The sequence below is a fragment of the Rhinatrema bivittatum genome, chromosome 1 (genome assembly GCF_901001135.1).
Source record: "Rhinatrema bivittatum chromosome 1, aRhiBiv1.1, whole genome shotgun sequence".
Taxonomy (NCBI): domain Eukaryota; kingdom Metazoa; phylum Chordata; class Amphibia; order Gymnophiona; family Rhinatrematidae; genus Rhinatrema; species Rhinatrema bivittatum.
In genome coordinates, this window is record NC_042615.1 from 592,733,994 (window position 1) to 592,755,911 (window position 21,918).

The following is a 21,918-nucleotide window of genomic DNA, read 5'->3' on the forward strand; positions in this document are numbered from 1 at the left end:
GTCCTTCAATACATAAAAGAGTTTAATTGATCATCAAAACTTTGTATTGCATTCATACATTGCTTCTCCGATTGTTACCCACCTTGTCTTTGAAAAACTTACTTGTCTGCAGTTTCTGCTATCTCTCGTGCGACGCCTTCAGTGTTTGCCTGGGCGTCTGCTCTATTCTCTCTGTTCTTAAAAGCCTGGTTGGAACAACCACCGCCCTCTCTGGCCAGACCGAGGCTATCTCAGGTGTGTGTTATGAGGTGTTTTAATTCTGTTTAAACTCACTTGTACACTACTGAACCCTTATACTGATACTGCTAAGTTTAATAAATGACGTGGCAACATATTATATTATATATGTCCTCTAACCATGTTTGACTGGTGTTGATTCCGGGGGTTTTTTTTGCTTAATTTTCTATAAGCGATTTGAGAAAACCTGATAGAGACCCCTCCCAATCAGCAACTAATTTCCTCTTTGGCTAGGGCGGATCTGCTTCTAACACGTTTGGTGCTGATGGGCGTTTCTAGGGCGGGGCGTTTATGCCGCGCCCGCCGACAATGCTAGTGGGCGTTTTCCGGGCAGGGCACTGATGCCGCGCCCCTCTGTAGATTAGCTGTCCACGATCTTATTACTTTAATGTTCAATCAAGGTACTGTGCTGGATTTCTCTAGCGATTCAGATGAGCCACCATCGAAAACCGGACTGATGTGAGTTCCATATCGTCTGAGAAATTCTCCGTTTTGATCTTGACGTGTCCTACTCGAGGTTATTGATGTACTCTCGTCAGGTCATGATTTAGTCATATTTTTTATTCTTTGTTATTAAATGCTTTTCAACTTCTATTCAGTAATGCTTTTCAACTTCTATTCAGTATTAATAGAAGTTGAAAAGCATTTAACAACAAAGAATAAAAAATATGACTAAATCATGACCTGACGAGAGTACATCAATAACCTCGAGTAGGACACGTCAAGATCAAAACGGAGAATTTCTCAGACGATATGGAACTCACATCAGTCCGGTTTTCGATGGTGGCTCATCTGAATCGCTAGAGAAATCCAGCACAGTACCTTGATTGAACATTAAAGTAATAAGATCGTGGACAGCTAATCTACAGAGGGGCGCGGCATCAGTGCCCTGCCCGGAAAACGCCCACTAGCATTGTCGGCGGGCGCGGCATAAACGCCCCGCCCTAGAAACGCCCATCAGCACCAAACGTGTTAGAAGCAGATCCGCCCTAGCCAAAGAGGAAATTAGTTGCTGATTGGGAGGGGTCTCTATCAGGTTTTCTCAAATCGCTTATAGAAAATTAAGCAAAAAAACCCCCGGAATCAACACCAGTCAAACATGGTTAGAGGACATATATAATATAATATGTTGCCACGTCATTTATTAAACTTAGCAGTATCAGTATAAGGGTTCAGTAGTGTACAAGTGAGTTTAAACAGAATTAAAACACCTCATAACACACACCTGAGATAGCCTCGGTCTGGCCAGAGAGGGCGGTGGTTGTTCCAACCAGGCTTTTAAGAACAGAGAGAATAGAGCAGACGCCCAGGCAAACACTGAAGGCGTCGCACGAGAGATAGCAGAAACTGCAGACAAGTAAGTTTTTCAAAGACAAGGTGGGTAACAATCGGAGAAGCAATGTATGAATGCAATACAAAGTTTTGATGATCAATTAAACTCTTTTATGTATTGAAGGACTTCAGAATGCTGTGAACCCCATATAGGACACAGCACTCTCTCCCAAAGTCCCTGAAGCAGGCACCCGTGCCGAAACATGGCCCGTGTCGGACGAGCAGCTCCGTACCCATGAGAAATCAACAAAGGCGATGTCCTTGATAAGTATAACAAAAGATTAGCAGTGGGTCGGAAAAGCAGCAGGGGAGAAGGGATTTTAAGAAAGAAAAAAGAAAAAACACACAAAAAAGCATTTTTTTGACCTTAATAAAAAGAATAATAGACGGAGGTAAAAGAAAGGACAACTGCAAATCGGTTGTCCTCATCACATACCTCCGTACAAGATTATCACCGCACAAGGATTCCCTTGTAAGTTGGAGTTGGTGAATTGTTGAAAAGGGAAAGAGGTTGGTTAGCGATTAGTGAATACTGATGCAATTAATAGCAGTGGCTATTCCCTAAGTAAATTTGATTAATAGCAGTTAATGGACTTCTCCTCCAAGAACTTATCCAAATCTTTTTTGAATCCAGCTACACTAACTGCACTAATCACATCCTCTGGAAACTAATTCCAGAGCTTTATTGTACATAGAGTGAAAAAGAAGTTTCTCCGATTAGTCTTAAATGTGCTTCTTGCTAACTTCATGGAAGGACACCTAGTCCTTCTATTATTCGAAAGTGTAAATAACCGATTCACATCTACTCGTTCAAGACCTCTCATGATATTAAAGACCTTTATCATATCCCCCCTCAGCCCTCTCTTCTCCAAGCTGAACAGCCCTAACCTCTTCAGCCTTTCCTCATAGGGGAGCTGTTCCATCCCCTTTATCAGTTTGGTTGCCCTTCTCTGTACCTTCTCCATCGCAACTATATCTTTGAGATGCGGCAACCAGAATTGTACACAGAATTCAAGGTGCGGTCTCACCATGGAGCGATATAGAGGCATTATGACATTTTCCTTTTTAACCATTCCCTTCCTAATAATTCCTAACATTCTGTTTGCTTTTTTGACTGCTGCAGCACACTGAGCCGACTATTTTAAAGTATTATCCACTATGATGCCTAGATCTTTTTCCTGGGTGGTAGCTCCTAATATGGAACCTAACATTGTGTAAGTACAGCAAGGGTTATTTTTTCCTATATGCAACACCTTGCACTTGTCCACATTAACTTTCTTCTGCCATTTGGATGCCCAATCTTCCAGTCTTGCAAGGTCCTCCTGTAATGTAACCACAATCCGCTTGTGATTTAACTACTCTGAATAATTTTGTATCATCCGCAAATTTGATAACCTCACTCATCGTATTCCTTTCCAGACCATGTATATATATATTGAAAAGCACCGGTCCAAGTACAGATCCCTGAGACGCTCCACTGTTTACCCTTTTCCACTGAGAAAATTGACCATTTAATCCTACTCTCTGTTTGCTGTCTTTTAACCAGTTTGTAATCCACGAAAGTAGTCTTGCAGACAGAGACTGCATTATCCGTAAGTCTCTCAATTATCTGATTATTCTAAGAAAGTCTCCAAAATGTTTTTGGATATGGAACACAGAATTACTGTATTAGAGGGGCAACTGGTTACTATTAATCAAACCACTAACAATATACAGTCTGTTCTAGAATCTAACATTAAGGATAGTCTATTTTTGCATAATAGATTAGAGCAGTTCGATAATGTAATGAGGTATAAGAACTTAAGGTTTGTGAATTTTCCGAAAACCAGATTATTGTCTTCGGTTGAATTGTTTAGGAAGTATATCAATAAAGTATTACACATAGCTCAAGATAGAAAAATTAAGCTCTCTAAATTACTATCTTCCGGAATATAAATCTATACAGGGTCCTGAGGGGGGCATTGATGGATGAATCTGAGTTTTTACAGGATTCACAGGATATTATATCTAAGAAAGCAACTTTGTTGGTTACCTTTGTAACAGATAGGGATAAGGATTTAATCTTTAGACAATACTTTAAAACAGTTGAATTTTGTGGTCAAAAGGTTTGCGTTTTCCCAGATGTCTCTTGTGAAACAATTTCGTAGAAGACAATTCCTCTCTTATAGACAGCGTATGACTTCTCTTGGGGCTACTTTTTTCCCTTAAGTTTCCCTCCAAGTGTTTAGTAACTCTCCAAGGGAAATCATATGTGTTCCGAGATCCAGCACATTTGGAGACCTTTCTGAATGATAAATCTTCTGAAAATAGTGAACATTAAGCAGGGGGTGGGGGTCAGTAGTCATATGAATTAATAATACAGCTGCAATATTTGTGGAGAATTTTTATTTTTATTTGCCTGTGGAATCGCCCAAAATGTGGACTTGAATTCTGCTTAAATTCTGCTTATGATAGAGTATCCTACTAAATTGTATCTTTATTTTCTTATTTTTGTACAAGCAGAATATGCCTTGATTGTTTATTCATGTAAATGATTAATAATTCAATAGAAATAAAATTTTAAAAAAAAGACAAATATACATGACAAATGAGTGCATGGGAAATACGTGTATTGGGGTGAAGTGGTTAGGATTTAAAAGCAAATTCAAAAATGTTATTTTTTAAATGGAATTTGGATGTGGCCAGAGAGGGAGCATGACTTACTGGAAAGTACTTTAAGAACTATATAGTCAGTTCAAAGTCTGCAAAACTATTCATAAACCAGAATACTTTTCTAGGTCTCTAGCAGACATACCAAAACTATAAACAGCATCTCCAAACATTAATATAGTACTTGTTATATTTTAATGCACCAATACAGAGAGAAGTAATAATCATTTCTTCCATGCCTTCCTTTCTGCTAGAAGCCATTACCCAAAAGCCAGTTTAAGCTTTTATATTCTTATTTACAAAATACTAATGTCTGGCAACAGCTCAATTGAAGACCAGAATAGATGGAGAGTTTAAGACAAATGCTTTTTTGTTGATTAAATATTTATAGTCACCACATGAGTTATTCAGTTGACTTTCATAATCCTAAAACATGCCTCCATGCAACTGATGCAATTTTCCATTAATTTGGGCAAGTCAAGAATGCTTGCAAAAAAATGTTAAATCTACTATAAACCATAGGAAAACTAAAAGGTGGTAACAAAAGGAAGCTTAATAAGTAATTCCAGTAGTACTTAGGTACTAGTTTGTTGTGCATTAGTATAACTTAGGACCTGATTCACTAAGGGGTTTTCCCACAGACACAAAATGTGAGAAAGCAAATGTTGCTTACCTGATGTAACAGGTGCTCTCACAGGACAGCAGGATGTTAGTCCTCACAAATGGGTGACATCAAGGATGGAGCCCAACCACGGAAAAACATCTGTCAAACTTTCTGGAACTTTGACTGGCCCCTACTGGGCATGCCCAGCACGGCACCAACCCTGCAGCCAGCAGGGGTCCCCCTTCAGTCTTGTTTCAAAGCTACAGGCAGTGCCAAAAAATAAAATAAGAAAACGAACCCAACACCGCGGGGTGGCGGGCGGGTTTCGTGAGGACTAACATCCTACTGTCCTGTGAGAACACCTGTTACATCAGGTAAGCAACATTTGCTTTCTCACAGGACAAGCAGGATGGTTGTCCTCACAAATGGGTGAGTACCGAGCTGAGGATGTCCGAACATGCACCAAAAGTACCCAACGGCGTGCAACAGGCACAACAACTGGGGTGAAACTTGGTAGAGGACATCCGCACCCTACCGGGTAGGCGGAAGGGTGTTGGTACGTCATGTTGGAAAAAGGTTACGCAAAACAGATTGGCCGAAGATGGAATCCTGTCTTCCAGCTTTGTCCAAACAGTAGTGGGCTGCAAATATATGGAGAGAACTCCAGGTAGCAGCCCTGCAGATGTCAGGAAGCGGCACCGATTGAAGGTGAGCTACTGAAGTCGCCATGGCCCTCACAGAGTGTGCCTTAACAAGGTCTTGAAAGGGAATGCCAGCTTGCTGATAGCAGAAAGATATGCAGTCCGCTAACCAGGAGGAAAGAGCCTGCTTACCCACAGGTTGCCCTAACTTGTTAGGATGGAAAGAGACGAATAATTGAGTGTTCTTCCTGTGGGCAACTGTACGGTCTAGATAGAAAGCTAGAGCACGTTTACAGTCGAGGGTATGCAGAATCTGTTCCCCGGAGTTGGAGTGAGGCCTGGGAAAGAAAATAGGTAGTATGATGGATTGATTAATATGAAACTCCGAAACTACCTTAGATAAGAATTTAGGGTGAGTGCAGAGTACCGCCCGGTCCTGCAGGAGTTTAGTGTAAGGCGGGTAGGTAACTAGGGCCTGTAACTCACTAACCCTGCGAGCTGAAGTGATAGCCAAGAGGAAAATCACTTTCCATGTGAGATATTTAAGGTCACAGGAGTGAAGAGGTTCGAAGGGTGGTTTCATAAGGCGACCAAGAACCAGATTAAGGTCCCAAGATGGGGCCGGAGGACGTAAAGGTGGCTTCAAATGGAGCAAGCCTTTAAGAAAGCGTGTTACAAGGGGTTGTACTGAAATAGGAACACCCCCAATACCTTTATGGAAGGCGGCTACCGCACTGACATGCATTCTAATAGAAGAGGTCTTTAGACCTGATTCTGACAAATGCCAAAGATAGTCCAAAAATTTAGGAATTGGACAGGAAAGAGGATCAAGGGACTGAGAAGTGCACCATGATGTGTACCTTTTCCATTTATAGGAGTAAGATTTTCTTGTGGAAGGCTTTCGTGAAGCGATGAGGACACGAGAAACTGAATCCGATAGGTTAAGTGGTTGAAGGACTAACCTTTCAACATCCATGCAGTCAGGGACAAGGCTTGGAGATTGGGATGGAGGAGGCATCCGTCGTTTTGAGTGATCAGATGCGGGTCCTTTCCCAAGGGAATGTGCCTGCGTATGGAGAGATCCTGGAGTATGGGAAACCACACTTGGCGTGGCCAGTGAGGTGCGATCAGGATCATGGTTCCCTTGTCCTGACGTAGCTTCACAAGAGTCTTCGACAGAAGAGGAAGTGGAGGGAATGCATAAAGGAGACCGGTTGACCACGGTAGGGAGAATGCATCCCTGGGCCAAGAGTGCTGAGTCCGAATGAGAGAGCAGTAATTGGCCACTTTGTGGTTCTGAGGGGACGCAAAGAGGTCTATGTGGGGATAACCCCATTGCTGGAAAAGAGAGGTCGCTACCAAGGGATTGAGTGACCACTCGTGTGGTTGGAAGACACGGCTCAGCCGGTCTGCCAAGACATTTTCTATCCCTGGCAAGTAGGTGGCCCTGAGGTACATCGAACGGGAGAGGGCTTCTGCCCAAATCTGCGTAGTTTCCTGACAGAGAAGGAAGGAGCCTGTGCCTCCCTGCTTGTTGATGTACCACATGGCCACCTGATTGTCCGTCTGAATCAAGATTATGTGATTTGATAGGCAATCTTGAAAGGCCCGGAGAGCGTATCGGACTGCCCGAAGCTCCAGGAAATTTATCTGGTGTTTGGCTTCCTCTAGAGACCAGAATCCTTGAGTTTGTAATTTGTTTACATGGGCTCCCCAGCTGATGTTGGAAGCGTCGGTGGTGAGAATTATTTGAGGATCTGGTGGATGAAAGGGAAAGCCTTGGAGGAGGTTGGCTTGATTTGTCCACCAGGCAAGAGACAGATGGAGTGCATGGGTGATGCGAACAACGGTCGACAGAGGCTGTGTGGCTTGTATCCATTGTGATTTCAGAGTCCACTGCATGACTCTCATGGCTAGATGGGCCATTGGAGTCACAAACTGAAGAGGCCATGTGTCCCAACAGAATGAGGAATTGGCGAGCTGTTGCTGTGGGTTGAGACTGCAACTGGCAAGCTAGGGACACAAGGGTTTGGACACGTTGATGAGGAAGGAAGGCTTTTGCCTGTAAGGTGTCCAAGTCTGCTCCAATGAAGGATAAGGTTTGAGATGGGAGAAAGTAGGATTTCTCGTAGTTGACAAGAAATCCCAGAGAAATTAGAGTTCGAATTGTCAGGGTCAGGGAGGACCGAGCTATTTGCTGGGTTGGGGCCCTGATCAACCAGTCGTCCAAGTAGGGGTAGACATGGACGCCTTCCTTCCTGAGGAACGCTGCAACCACTACGAGACATTTGGTGAAAACTCGCGGTGCGGATGCTAGACCAAATGGGAGCACTCGGTATTGATAGTGGTTTTGGCCTACTAGAAATCGGAGGTATTTGCGATGAGACTGAGTTATCGCAATGTGGGTATAAGCGTCTTTGAGGTCTAGAGAGCAGAGCCAGTCCTCTCTTTGCAGCAGAGGGAGAAGCAAGGCCAGGGTTACCATCTTGAACTTTTCTCTGTGAAGGTACTTGTTGAGGGCCCGCAAGTCCAGGATTGGTCGAAGTCCTTCTGACTTTTTTGGGATCAGAAGTACCTGGAATAGAACCCAGTCCTTGTAGGGAAAGAGGAACGGGTTCTATAGCGTTGGACTGGAGGAGAAGAGATACTTCCTGCTCTAGAAGAACAGAGTGGTCGGTAAGTCTCCACGCTTGTAGAGGTGGAGAGTCCGCAGGAAGAGTTAGAAAGTTTAGATGGTAAACCTGTGCAATTATCGCTAGCACCCAATGATCTGTGGTGATGTGATGCCATTTTTCTGTAAAGTGGCTTAGTCGACCTCCTACTGGTATGTTTGGAAGAGGGATTAGGCATCTGCTCTCTAATTGAAAGTCAAACCCCGACGCAAGACCTGGTTGCGGAGCTGGTGTGGGTTTTTGCTTTCGAGGTTGGCGAGGCTGAGGCTTTTGATACGGCCTCGTTGACCTGGACTTGGTGTGTGGGGGGATAATACTTCCGTGGACGGAAGAATGACTTTTTAGGTTCCTTCTTAAATGGTTGTTTAGAAGGAAAGTCAGAAGGAATCGATGAGAGCTGTTTAAGGGTCTCATGATGATCCCTTAATTCAGCAACTATTTGTTGAATTTGCTCACCAAATAAATTATCCTCTAAACAGGGCAGGTCGGAGAGCCTGTCCTGAACCTCCGGGTGAAGGTCAGAAGACTTAAGCCAAGCCCAGCGCCTTGCCGAGATGGCTGTAGCAGACAGTCTAGTGGAAGCATCGAAGATGTCATAAGATGTTCGTATCTCATGCTTTCCGGCTTCAAACCCTTTAAGCACAAGGGTTTGAAGCTGTTGTTGGAATTGTTCTGGTAAGGTATCTGAAAATTCTTGTATCTGCTTAAAAATGACCCTGTTATATTGGGTCATGTATAGCTGATAAGAAGCTATTTTAGAAATAAGCATGGCCCCTTGGTAAACTTTTCTGCCTATACTATCTAGGAACTTACTCTCCTTAGTAGGAGGTATGGATGAGTATGGCTTCATTCTTTTAGCTTTCTTTTGTGCTGACTCCACAACAACAGAGTGGTGGTCTAGCTGAGGTTTTTGAAAGCCAGGTGCTGACTGTACGAGGTCAGTAGAGTCCGCTTTTTGTTTACTGGAGCAACAGATCCAGGAGTTTCCCAATTCTTTTTAGAAGGTCCAGAAAAAACCTGATGAATTGGAATGGAAGTGATGACTTTTGGGGCATCCAAAAATTGGAGTAATTCCATCATTTGGTGCCTGTCATCTTGCTCCGACTGAAGCTGAAAAGGGACCAATTCCGACATTTCCTTCACAAAATTTGTGAGAGGTCCTCGGGAGGAGAACGCTTTCTGCTTTCAGCAGGAGAGGGTGGTGAAGGTAAATCATCAGTATCCGTGGAAGAATTATCACCCCAGGTGTCATAAGGATCAGGTTGTTGACCTGTAGGACCCCGAGGGGGTTGGATACCTGAAGGACCCGGTTGAGGCTCCGAAAAACCCGAAGAAATCACCGGGGGCATCGAAAATACCCTTGGAGGCATCGGTGCCGGCATCGAAGGCCTCGTTGGAGCTGATGTACGTATCGCCCCGGAGGAATGTATCGGTGGCGAGGGACGACATGGCTCCGATGGAACTACTCCCGAAGGAGGAATTCGATACGGTGTTTCTGTACCCGAAGTTGGCATCGGGGAGTGCACCCGGTGCTGTCGGTGACCCGGGTATTACCGGTGGAAGGGTGGTCACGAGCGCTTCCAACCGTGCGAGCAGCGGTGCCAGAGCTGCTGGAATCGGGTCGATGACTGGTTCCACTCTCGGTGGCGGAGTCGGTGCCGAAGGAGTCTGGAACCGTTGCATCGCCTTGTCGATGGCCTCCTGGACCAGCCGGTCCAGTTCTTCCCGGAGACCTGGGGTAACAATACCTGGCTCCGCGGAAGAGGGAGGCTGAGGCTGAGCCGGAGGGACCACCGTCACCGGTGGAATCGCGGCTCCCAAACCCCGATGGGGTGAGGGTTGCCTCAATGTCTCAGAAACAGAAGTGGACGGTGCCGCTTCTGATCGAGACTTCTTCAGTGGTGGCTCGGATGGTACAGAGGTCGAAGACTTCGATTCCTCGATGGTCCGAGACTTACGATGTCGATGCTTCTCCCTCCGATCCCCACGATCCTCGGGGGAAGGGACGGGGGTCGATGGCCGTGGAGACGTCGATGGCAGACTGTCACCGGAAGGTTGCCGACGATGGAAGGACTTCGACGGTGCCGGTTCCGAGGACGTCGATGCGATGGACGGCGGAGTGTGAGCATGGAAAAGGAGTCCCATCTTCTCCATTCTGGCTTTGCGACCTTTTGGTGTCATAAGGGCACATTTGGTGCAAGTCAGGACATCATGCTCACTTCCTAAACATAATACACAGACTCTGTGAGGGTCTGTGATAGACATGGTGCGCGTACAATCCGGGCACCGACGGAACCCCGACGCCATGGCCATTGACCAAAAATTTAGCTGCGGGACGGTCGACGGCCAGCAGGCCGCGAAGGCTAAACTCTACGGTAGCCGGTGAAAAAACGGCAAAAAAACTTACAGAAACACCGCGCACTAAATGTAGATAGAGGGGGGACCCCTGTGGGGCGTATTTAACTTCAAAGAAGTTCGAGAAGAATTTCCTGTCAGGAATGTGGTAAGAGCTCCTTCACCGCGTGGCAGCTGCTGCGCGGAAAAAAGAAGACTGAAGGGGGGCCCCTGCTGGCTGCAGGGTTGGTGCCGTGCTGGGCATGCCCAGTAGGGGCCAGTCAAAGTTCCAGAAACTTTGACAGAAGTTTTTCCGTGGTTGGGCTCCATCCTCGATGTCACCCATTTGTGAGGACAACCATCCTGCTTGTCCTGTGAGAAAAGCCTTAATTAATCTGGCCCTTAGATTGGTCAGGACAACAGGCTATTGTACCTTAAGAGAGCATCTCAAATATCTGATTTTTTTAAATTAAGTAAAATCAACACTTGTGCCTTTCAAATGTCCTATTTCATATCTGCATTAGAAAGGTCTACAATGAATACAGTACTACTTTTCAACATGAAAACCACCTAGTCATGGCTTAAAAAAAACCAAACTTCTATTATATGTTAATCTGTTTCAATATTTACATCTTAAACACAATGATTAGTCTTGAATTCTGTGACATTTTACAGAGAAGAATAGAAGATTTCATTCTGATAGATTACACTTTGTTCTATTTTACAACCTGATGGGCCAAAGTCAAGGATGTTAACTTAAAACTAGTGGTCAATCCAATTCTCTGTTTCAAAAAAACAAACACACACACAAATCAACAATCTGAGCTTGACTGGCCCATGGAGATGACCACCAGAAACAGGTCAAAGCAGTCTTGCATGGAAGGAAGGAATATTTAGAAAAGGCACCAGTAGCTTTCAGAACGGATAGTTGCATAATGCAATTAGATTTTATTTAACCAAAAATTAAAAGAAAATAAAAATAAACTAAATTTGTGACTTAAGTCAGTTGCTTTAAAACAGAAATGAAAAGAAATAAAAGTTCAAGGGTAGTAAAATACAAATTAGGAGGGTTTTTTTTTTTTATGTTGCCATTTCTGAATGCAGATTTGTATTGATTTATCCTTTTTAATAGGGACTCACCCATTTGTCCTACACTGACAGCAAAAGGTACATAGCTGGCAAGTGGCATATATATATTAGAAGAGGAGCAGGGACCAGACCCTGCCACAACCTAGATGCCAACTTTGTTCCAATATCTACTCTGGCAACATTACTGTGGAACCCAATACAGACTACAACATTTAGGGCACATTCACTTGCTCTTCTAATGTAATATATATGCTGCCATCTTCCAGCAGTGTCCTTCTGTTGTCTACAAAGAACAAATACAGTACTTTGTAAAGGTTTTCGCACCCTGTGTGCAATTCTGGCTCCAACTCAAAAAGGATATAGTTGCATTGGAAAAGGTGCAGAGAAGGGTGACCAAAATAACAGATGGAACAGCTCCCCTATAAGGAAATGGCTAACAAGGTTAGGGCTATTCAGCTTGGAGAAAGACTGCTGAGGGGCATATGATAGAGATTTATAAAATCATGGTAGAATAGAATGTATGGTTAAATGTAAACTGGTTATTTACTCTTTCATAAAATACAAAGACAGCAGAGTTGCTTACCTGCAACAGGTGTTTTCCCAGGACAGCAGGATCTTAGTCCTCACATATGGGTGACATCAGGATGGAGCCCTATCACAGAACCCTTTTGTCAAAGTTTCTAGAACTTTGACTGGCACACTGACCATGCCCAGCATGCCACTAACCATGCATCCAGCAGGGGCTCCCCTTCAGTCTCGTTTGTAGCAAACGTACGAGCGAAAAATAAAATAAAACGTAAGCGAACCCAATTCGCGGGGTGGTGGGCGATTTCGTGAGGACTAACATCCTGCTGTCCTGGGAGAACACCTGTTACAGGTAAGCAACTGCTTTCTCCTAGGACAAGCAGAATGGTAGTGCTCACTTATGGGTGAACAGCGAGCTACAGGATGCCCGAGTAAAGTGAACCAAAAGCACCCAATGACGTGCAACAGGCACAACAACATGGGTGGTTTTGGGTATGAGGGCAGTCTGAGTTTCACAGTGGGTCACAGGAAGGAAATTGGGTTATTAAACTGGAAACAAGTTATGCAGGACAGCCTGGCCAAAGATGCAATCTTGCCTGCCAGCCTAGTCAAGACAATAATGAGCTGCAAATGTGTGGAGAGAGCTCCATGTGGCAGCTCTGCAGATGTCAGCAAGAGGTACAGAACGGAGGTGCGCTACTGATGTTGCCATGGCTCTTACTGAATGCGCTTTCACTCGTCCCTGTAGCGGAAGGCTTACTTGTTGGTAGCAGAAGGTAATACGGTCCGCCAGCCAGGTGGACAGGGTCTGCTTGCCCAGCGAAACTCTCAGTTTGGTTTTATCGAAGGAGACAAACAGTTGGGTGGACTTCCTATGAGCTGCAGTGCGGTCCAAATAAAAAGCGAGCGCACATTTACAGTCCAAGGAATGCAGGGCCCGCTCACCTGGGGGGTGTGAGTGAGGTTTCGGAAAAAGTGTGGGTAGTATTATGGATTGATTTAAGTGGAAATCAGACACTACCTTTGGCAAAAATTTAGGGTGAGTGCGGAGTACCACACGATCGTGGAGAAATTTTGTGTAAGGTGAGTATGTTTCCAGCACCTGTAGCTCACTGACTCTGTGAGCCAATGTTAAAGCAAGTAGAAAGAGCACTTTCCAAGTGAGATGACGTAGCTTGCAAGAGTGCAGAGGCTCGAATGGAAGTTGCATGAGCCGTGCAACTTCCTCAATGTCCCATGCCGGTTCCGGCATGTGAAATTGAGGTCCCATGCCGGAACCGGAGGACGCAGTGGAAGCTTCAGTTTAAGCAAGCCTCTCAAAGCACCCTACAAGGGGTTGCGCCGAGATAGGGGCATCTCCTACACCTTTGTGGTAAGCGGCTATGGCGCTGACATGCACTCGGATGGAGGAAGTTTGTAGACCAGACTCCGAAAGGTACCAGAGGTAGTCCAGGAACCTTGGTGTGGGGCAGGAAAAGGGATCTATTTCTTTTGTCGTGCACCGCAAGGAAAATCGTTTCCATTTTGAAAGATAGATTTCCTAGTAGAAGGCTTTCATGAAGCTACGAAGACCTGGGACACATTGTCTGAAAGGTTAAGGGATTGTAGTATCAACCTTTTAACATCCATGCTGTCAAAGACAGGGAGTGGAGGTTCGGATAACGCAATAGTCCGTTGTTCTGCATTATCAGAGTTGGATCTGTGCCCAGGCGAATTGGTTGCTGGACTGATGTCGCGTAGGATGGGAAACCAAACCTGCCGCAGCCAGTAAGGGGCTATGAGGATCATTGAGCCCTGGTCTTGTCGTAACTTCACGAGAGTCTTGCTGATGAGTGGAAGTGGAGGGTAGGCATATAAAAGACCCTTTGTCCACAAGTGGGCGAAGGCATCCCTCGGTGGTGTCTTGCAGCTGCGGTGAAGAGAGTAGAAGTTTTCCACTTTGCGGTTGTGAATTGATGCAAAGAGGTCTATGTGCGGGCGGCCCCACTGGTGGAAAATTTGTTTCGCTACCGTGGGATCCAGGGACCATTCGTGGGGATGAAAGGTCCAGTTAAGGTTGTCCGCCATCACATTGTGCCCACCTGCCAGGTAGGTTGCTCTCAGTATCACAACACTGGGAATGTCTCCTCCTAATGTGGCTAAAGTGACCTTTCAAGCTTGCAAAATTAAAATCTTGAAAACTAAATGAAATAATGATTTTAAATATTAAGCTTTTATGTGATGCTAAAGCATCAGCTCTGCAAGGATCAGAGTTAAATTATTTAGGACTTATAGTTCAAAATTAAAAATCTAAGAATTTAAAAAATAAGAAAGGTTAAACCAGATCAATAGACAAGTCAGCATAAACAAATATTTGGTATGAAAATCATATGCAAGTTTTTAGTAGTCTGTAGAAATATGATAGAAAATTAACAGTAGATAATATGGATTATACATAACATTGCAGAAGTTTGTTTTCATTATTTTAATAGTGCACTTTAAACTGAAAACATTTTATAGTACAGAAAATGAATTTTTCAAATAAAAAAACCATAAGCAATTGCAAGATGTAAAACACAAGAATAAACCCTTTAAGTGTTTGAATTTAATGCATAATTAACTTTCAATTTTATGATTTACAAGGCTTTCACAGTAGAATGAGGGCCATCAAGTAGGTATCTATACAATGCGAAATATATTAGACTAGAACAGGGTGCTTTCATTTTGAAACCATATTATAGATACAGTTATACTTTTCAAACATTTTCTTTTTAAACAAACTATATAGTTTCACCCTGAACCTTTTAGGAAGAGAAAGCTTAAACAAGCACTAAATGAGATTAAGATATTCATGCTCACACATCTTACCTGGAAGTCTTTCATTAGACCATATTTGCATTCTTTTTACATGAGAAGTCAAAATTTAATTTGCAAGCTATATCTGTGCAGTTTGTCAGCTGAGTTGTTAGGGTGTCATTAAGGTTTCCTGAAGCATCCCGGACAACACAAGAACCTGTACAGACAAAATTTTCAAATAGCAGTTACTTATCAAAGATACTGAAATCAATGAACCTCTGTCTTTCTTCCTTCCATTAAGGGTAGGAATTCCTAAACTCAAGATGGAACCCCATGTTTAGTTGATAGCATTAAAAGCCAGGAAAAACCACCACGACACTCTATAGAATGGGAAAAGAAACTGATATAGTAAAAAATACAATAAAAGCTAAAGCATTCATGGGGAATAGGGGATGCTGGTTAGTCAAATATGCCAACTAGCTGAAAGCCATCTGATTCCTGTTCTAGCCAGGTAACAGGAGAAGAGTGGGTGTGACTAGAGAGGACAGAGCAGATCAAAGAAAAACTCTACTTCCCAATCCAACCTCTTCCCCCCTCCTGTCATCTCCCTCAATTCCTCACACTGAAGGTGCTAACTTGTACTAGATGCTGGTTAAAAGCTTGTTCTTGATGGTAAAGTGCTGGATAATGAAACTTACTGCATCTACACATTTTTTAGTTACTATTCTTCAATGCTCCAGCAGGGTTAAAAATCTAAGAATAAATGTTATCTATTAGCAGTCAGAAAATTTTATTATGATCATTGTTCCTCAGCAATTACTTACTATGCATTTGTAGATATCCCTTAATTTGCTTAACTAAATTTGATCTTGACTACAGAGTTACTATCTCAGTTTAGTATTGATATCTATCTGAAATAATTCATAAGCGCATATTATATAACTGACTTTTAGAGAAAGGGAGGAATCAAATGCACATTTATTAGTTTTTATGATGAAGAAAAAGTGAATTATAATATTTGAGTGTATAACAATTTTCTATATTTTACAATATTTGTAAAAGAAAACCATGAATATAAACATTTCTGAAGAACTTTTTGTGCAAGAAAGGACTCTGATGTTTGCTATCTGCTAAGAATGTTCATTTTCTACCATGGAATTTAACCAGTTTAACTTCTTTTTTTCAAGTACTATAGAAAAATCACTCTTACTGTGGCATGACACAAGGAGTCTTTTTCTATTTGTTTCAGTAACAATTTGACAGACTTGCCCACTAAAGATTTCTAGGAAGAAGCACAGAAGATTACAGGGCCAGTGCAACCGGATGTACATACTATGCATTTGCACCCTCGACACCTCTATCCATGTTCCCTGAGCCCTAGTGGAGCATGCCCGAAGGCCTGATGGCACCCTTTTGCCTTTCAGAATAGAGGCTGTGCCAATTGTCTCCTTAATCCTTTTGGCCAGAGGTGCATTAGAGGCTGCCTCCTCTTACATGCACCACCAAGAAAAACAAACAGTCTGTTGGTTTTCCTGAACAGGTTGTGATTTTGAAGTACCGCAGTAATGTCCACCTGACATCCAGCGCCCATGGCAGTGGGTTCCCCAACCTAAGGTGCTGGCATCTGTGGTCATTGTGATTCATTCTGGTGTGGCTAGGATTGAGGACGGTGACCACTTAGAGAGCAGGGAGTCTTGAGGGGATGCATGTGTGCCCAGGTCCCGGGGACCAGATCTATGGCTGCTAGTATGAGGCCTAACAGGTGCATGTAGTCCATGGCCATATAAATGGGCTGGGTTTTGGAAGCTTCTTGTGTGGGAAATTAATTTTTCCCGCCTCTTGCAGGTGGAGAAACACCCACCCGGCTTCCATGGTCGAATAGTGCTCCCAGAAATTCCAGGGACTGAGAAGGCACTAAGGTGCTCTTCACATAATTCACCACCCAGCCCAACTGCTCCAGCAGGTGGACTACAGAGGAAATGGCCCAAAGAATTTTCCCGGGTAGTTTTAGCCTGAATGGGCCAGTTGTCCAAATAGGGATGGACTTGAACATCTTGCTTACACAGCCTGGCTGCTACCACCACCATTACCTTGGTAAAGTTCCTTGTGCAGTTGCAATGCCAGAGGGAAGGGCTCGAAACTGGAAGTGTTTGCCCAATACACAGAAGCATAAAAGGTTCTGGTGAAATTCCCTATCAGCATGTGGAATTATGCCTCGGATAAGACTAGGGATAATAGAAACTCCCCTTTTCTTCACTGCCGCTATAACTGAGCACAGGGTTTCAGTGCGGAAATGCGGGACCCTGAGGCATTTTTGATCTTCATGATGTCTAGTACAGGCTGGAAGGAGCCATCTTTCTTGGGCACCACAAAACAGATAGAACAGGTTCCAGTGCCCTGCTCCCTAGATGGGACAGGACAAACTGCTCGTAGTTTCTGTAACACTGGCTAAAGTAGCTTCTATCGCTACCGCCATGTCTGGTGATGAGCAGGGAGAGGTAATAAATATCTGGAGTACTGACCTGATCAGTTCGAGTACATACCCTACACAGATCACTTCAAGTATCCAGTGATCTGAAGTGCTGTCTGTCCACTACAAACAGAATCCCTGCAGTTGCCCTCCCACCTGGACCACGCTCAGGGGGACCCAGACTCTTGACTCTTGCCATGGGGTCGTACCTGGAGCACCTGGCCCCTCGAAAAAGCTGATTCCTTGGCCTCCTTGCCTGGTGACCAGAGGGGCTGCTAAACTTGTGCCTACGATAGTCTCAGACATTTGCGCCTCTGATGCCTAGTGCTGTGCCTTGGTCTGTCCTCGGGGAGCCTCTGGGGCTTCGAATCCCCCAGGCCTTTTCCTAGTTTATCTAGCGCCTCCCCAAAAGCAGGCCCCTTTTAAAGGAAACATACCCAGGCCTCATCCACAGCCCAGTTCCTGACCAGAGCAGCCTCCTTATGGCCACTTCCAAGGCCAAGGTCAAGCGGCCATCCTGAGAAGGTCATAAAGGGTATCCGCCAGGAAGGCACCTGCTGATTCAATTGTGGCTGAGTCTTCCAATCCTGGCCACTTGCTGGACCCAGCAAACAACTGCCCAAGCAACATAACCTCCACAAATGGAAGCCTGTAGGGCCCATGTATTGGTGACAAATGATTGCTTCAGTAAGCTTTCAATCTTCCTGTCCTGTTGGTCTCTCAGGTCCGAACCTCCTTCTACAGGGATAGTAGTACTCCAGGTGACTGCTGATACCAAGGCACCGACCTTAGGGAATTTGAGGAGAGAATCCCTCATATCCTGAGGCAAGGGATAGATTTTACCTAGGATTTTGTCCCTCTGAGAGGGCCCTGGAGGGTTTCCCACTCCACCATAATCATATCCTTTAGGGCTGAGTGAGAGGGAAAGGATTTCTGGGACTTCTTTCACCCCCAGGAGAATGGGGTCCCCTTCTGGGTGGTCCTCCCTCCTGGGATCTGCAATCTTGAGAGCTGCCAGGGTACTAGTAATTAGCACTCTCAGCTTCTTCCCTGCGAAAAAGGCGCACCACCACTGCGTCTGCCTCGTCCTCTGAGTTCTCTTGTTCCTCTGATGAAAACAGGGCTGGAGAACATCCCCTGGACTCTGGAGTCCTTGAGGAATGGCTCGGACTCTTAGAGGGTCTGGGACATTTATGGGGTGGCCCCTAACCTACGGGTCCCCGAAGAGCCTGGGGGAGCTTGGTTTTTCTGCATAGCTTGGAATACTTGGTGCATTAGCAGCACAAGACTGCTGAAAAACCACCTGGAGGACCCCCAGCAGGAGGATCCATGCCTTCCGATTTCTCTTGCATGCCCCCTGGAGATGCCAGTGAGGGAGGACCTGAGCCCTCCCAGACCCCGAGGATACCGCTTAGCTGGAGCATTGCTACTTCTTCCTGTCCCTTCTTCTTCCTGCATATGGAAGGCTCACCGCCCGATTGTTCCACCGGGGGCAGGGCTATTTCACCTGCAGGCAGATGTGTATCAAAGAGGAGGCAGAAGGAACCTGTCACAGTTGGGAGCCTCTTTGGTCCTGCAGGCAGGACATCTCCTGACTCTTAATGCGATGCAGAATGCCAGCTTGCTGACGGGATAAGCAACGGTAGTGCTTGTGAGATTGCTGCAGAGATGCCCCCACCTGAGTAAGAGGGCCTGTGTCTGAAAGCTTTCGCGCCGAAGCTCTGAAGCGAGGAGCCGCTCGCCCCCTTAGTTCCACCAGGCACCAAGCATGCTTTACTGGCACCTACTTCCTGTTTTGCCTCCTTTCCCTTTTTAGACTTTAATTTCTTACTCACTGTGATTCCAGAGGCGGGAAAGGGACCGCGACGGGACAAAGCACTTGGTCCCTAGACTTCCAGTCTCCCCATGGGGAGGGTAAGTCCCCTACCAGGGTAGTCGCTCCAGCCCTCGTGAGGGCTTGGGGCACAACCCGAAAGATATCGCTGGGGGTGGGGGGAGCCAGACTACAACCTGGGAATTTAGGCTGACTGGACAGGCCCCAAGAGGTCGAGTTGCCAATCCTCAGAGGAAAACAAAAAAAGTTTAGACATCGAACAGCATTTATCTGTACCTGATGTGAGACAAGAGAACTACTGGGGGACTGCCACAGCAACAGCTTGGAGGCATGTTCTCTGACTGCACCAGCTACAGAAGAGGAAATCCCTATAGTGAGGACTGGTCTAGCAGGGAATAAGGAAGGCAGAGTTTTATATAATTTAAGGTTAAGAATAGAAGGCACCTCAGTATGAATGTCATGAAAATACTTAACCTCTGGAAAAATGTGAAATATACCTCTAAAGTGAAATGAATAGCTAGAAATAAGATTTAAGGAGCTTGTTAATATACAGAACTTTACAGCATGTAGTTTATTTGATATTCAGTTCACAATTTTTAGTGACAAGCATATGGCAGCATTCAGACAAAAAACAAAAGCCAATACTTACCTACAGATACTGCAACTCCCATGTAAACTATTGTAGTTATTAAAATGGCCAACATTGTTCCTCTAGGTATGGCTAATTGAGGATCCTAAAAAAGTAATGAGTAACACATTTTTACTTAATGTGTGCATATTCCTAAAAAGTCTGGCAGATAAAAACATGGGATATTTTCTATTATTGATACAGTGATGTTTCATCCTACTCACCGCAAGATCACCTGAGATATTTGCTCCTGCTAATATACCAGTAGCAGCAGGGAAGAAAATAGCAAAAACGGTAAAGAACGTTTCTCCTTCTCGAAAATCTGGTCCAAAGTTTTCAATGAATATATCAGCTATCAGGAGACGAAACAAGGATCATGTTAATGTAATAAAATTATACATGTACATTTTGAATCCAGGACATACAGCAAATGTACAGGATTAGATTAGAAAAGATGCAAGGGATGAGTTCTGTCAAGGGTATAATCATTAAAATTCTAAAATACCAAAAGAAATGTTAATCTGCAATATTATAAATTTAATTGGTTGCCCTGATCAACTATAAATTGATAAAAGTTACTGGTAAGTAAGATTGGAATTTTAAATTTAATCAAGCACTAGAGAAGAGATAATATAATACAAACTTTAAACATTTAAAACTGCACTTTGGCATAAAAATTCAGTTAAGCTGAAATGCTTTCAATTGATATATATTTCTGTACAGAAATGGGAGATATAAACAGTTTCCATAATTTTAGAATCATACAGCAGATTTAAACACCAGTTTGGAAGCACTTTAAATGCATGGTTTTCAAGGCAATGATAAAAAGTTGCTTTAACATTTCTATTTTCTCAGCAGGATGCCAATACGCTTACATACCACTATAGCCAAAGAAACCTTTAGGCTTCTTTTCTTCCATCGGGATAAATGTTCCAATGACAAATCTCCAATAGCTATTAATAGAATTACCAACAGAAACAATCTGGGCCTAAAAATATAAAAAGTTAAAAATAAATCTGTTGTTTTTCTGAAATGAATACACAAAAATATTGTGGAATGAAAACTTGATAAGCAGTTTTAAACTTGCTGAGGTGCACTACTGTCTTTTCTAGTAAAGAACGCTGTTCAAATTTGTTAATTTTTATCTCCATTCACATCACCCATTCACCTCCCAATATTCAGTTTATACCTATTTGAGAATTTATATATATGAAAATCTCTCTCTCTATACACACACCCACAAAAACGAATTTAAGTCTGGTCACAGGTTGTGCTCTGTTGTAGTTTTAACTAACTGTAGATCCACAATATTTCCACAACACAACATTTATAGTTTATGATCTTTTCAATCAAATTGATGTAACATTCCATCTTTGAAAAACTCACATGTTCTTTTAGGAGAAACACTAAGCACTTAGAAATTATTCATTTGGTTTTAAAACCACATCAGATACATGAAAGGCTCAACAAGGCAAAGTTTAGCACATCTATTTTAGGACCTTTTTCATTGGCTCAAACCCATGCACTGCATCTTACATTGGTTCAATAAAAATGTATATCTACAGCAAGTCTGCTACCCGTAAAAGGTGTTTTCCATAGCTATCAGGATGAATTAGCCTTACATGCGGCTGTCATCAGACAGCACAGAATGGACTTCTCTCAACCGGTAGTGCTTTTGCTGTACAGACCATGTGGAAGATTACTGCTCGGGCATTGCTTCGTGAGCCCCTCGGTCAATATGAGAGCTGATTTTAATTAGGTAGTCTATTCTCCAGGGAGGCAGGTAGGCGTTTAGTATGGCTAATTCATCATGCTATCTATTGGAAAACAATGTTTACAGTAAAGAAACTTGCCTTTTCCATCGATAAACAGGGCTGAATTAGCCATTACATGTGGGGAGTCCCAAGCTACGGGTTGCAGGGAGAAATTACTACTTACCTGATAATTTCATTTTCCTTAGTGTAGACAGATGGACTGAGGACCAATGGGCTTATGCTCCCCTGCCAGCAAATGAAGATGGAGCAAGCTGATATCACAATATATACAGCCCTGCAGTGACCCCAGCCTGCCAGTATTCTCTTCAAAAGCAACTCTGGACAGACTAGCAAAAAACTTGATTTTAGAAACA

The 21,918-nt window shown here is 43.8% G+C and overlaps 1 protein-coding gene across 1 annotated transcript in view; it reads right to left on the reverse strand.

Moving 5' to 3' along the window:
* SLC12A2 (solute carrier family 12 member 2) overlaps positions 1–21,918 on the reverse strand; it is a 368,551-nt gene that overhangs the window by 160,427 nt on the left and 186,206 nt on the right. The window contains 5 exon segments of the mRNA XM_029619121.1: positions 14,931–14,962; positions 14,965–15,075; positions 19,812–19,896; positions 20,015–20,142; positions 20,670–20,778. Of these exon segments, the coding sequence (XP_029474981.1) occupies positions 14,931–14,962; positions 14,965–15,075; positions 19,812–19,896; positions 20,015–20,142; positions 20,670–20,778 (465 nt within the window).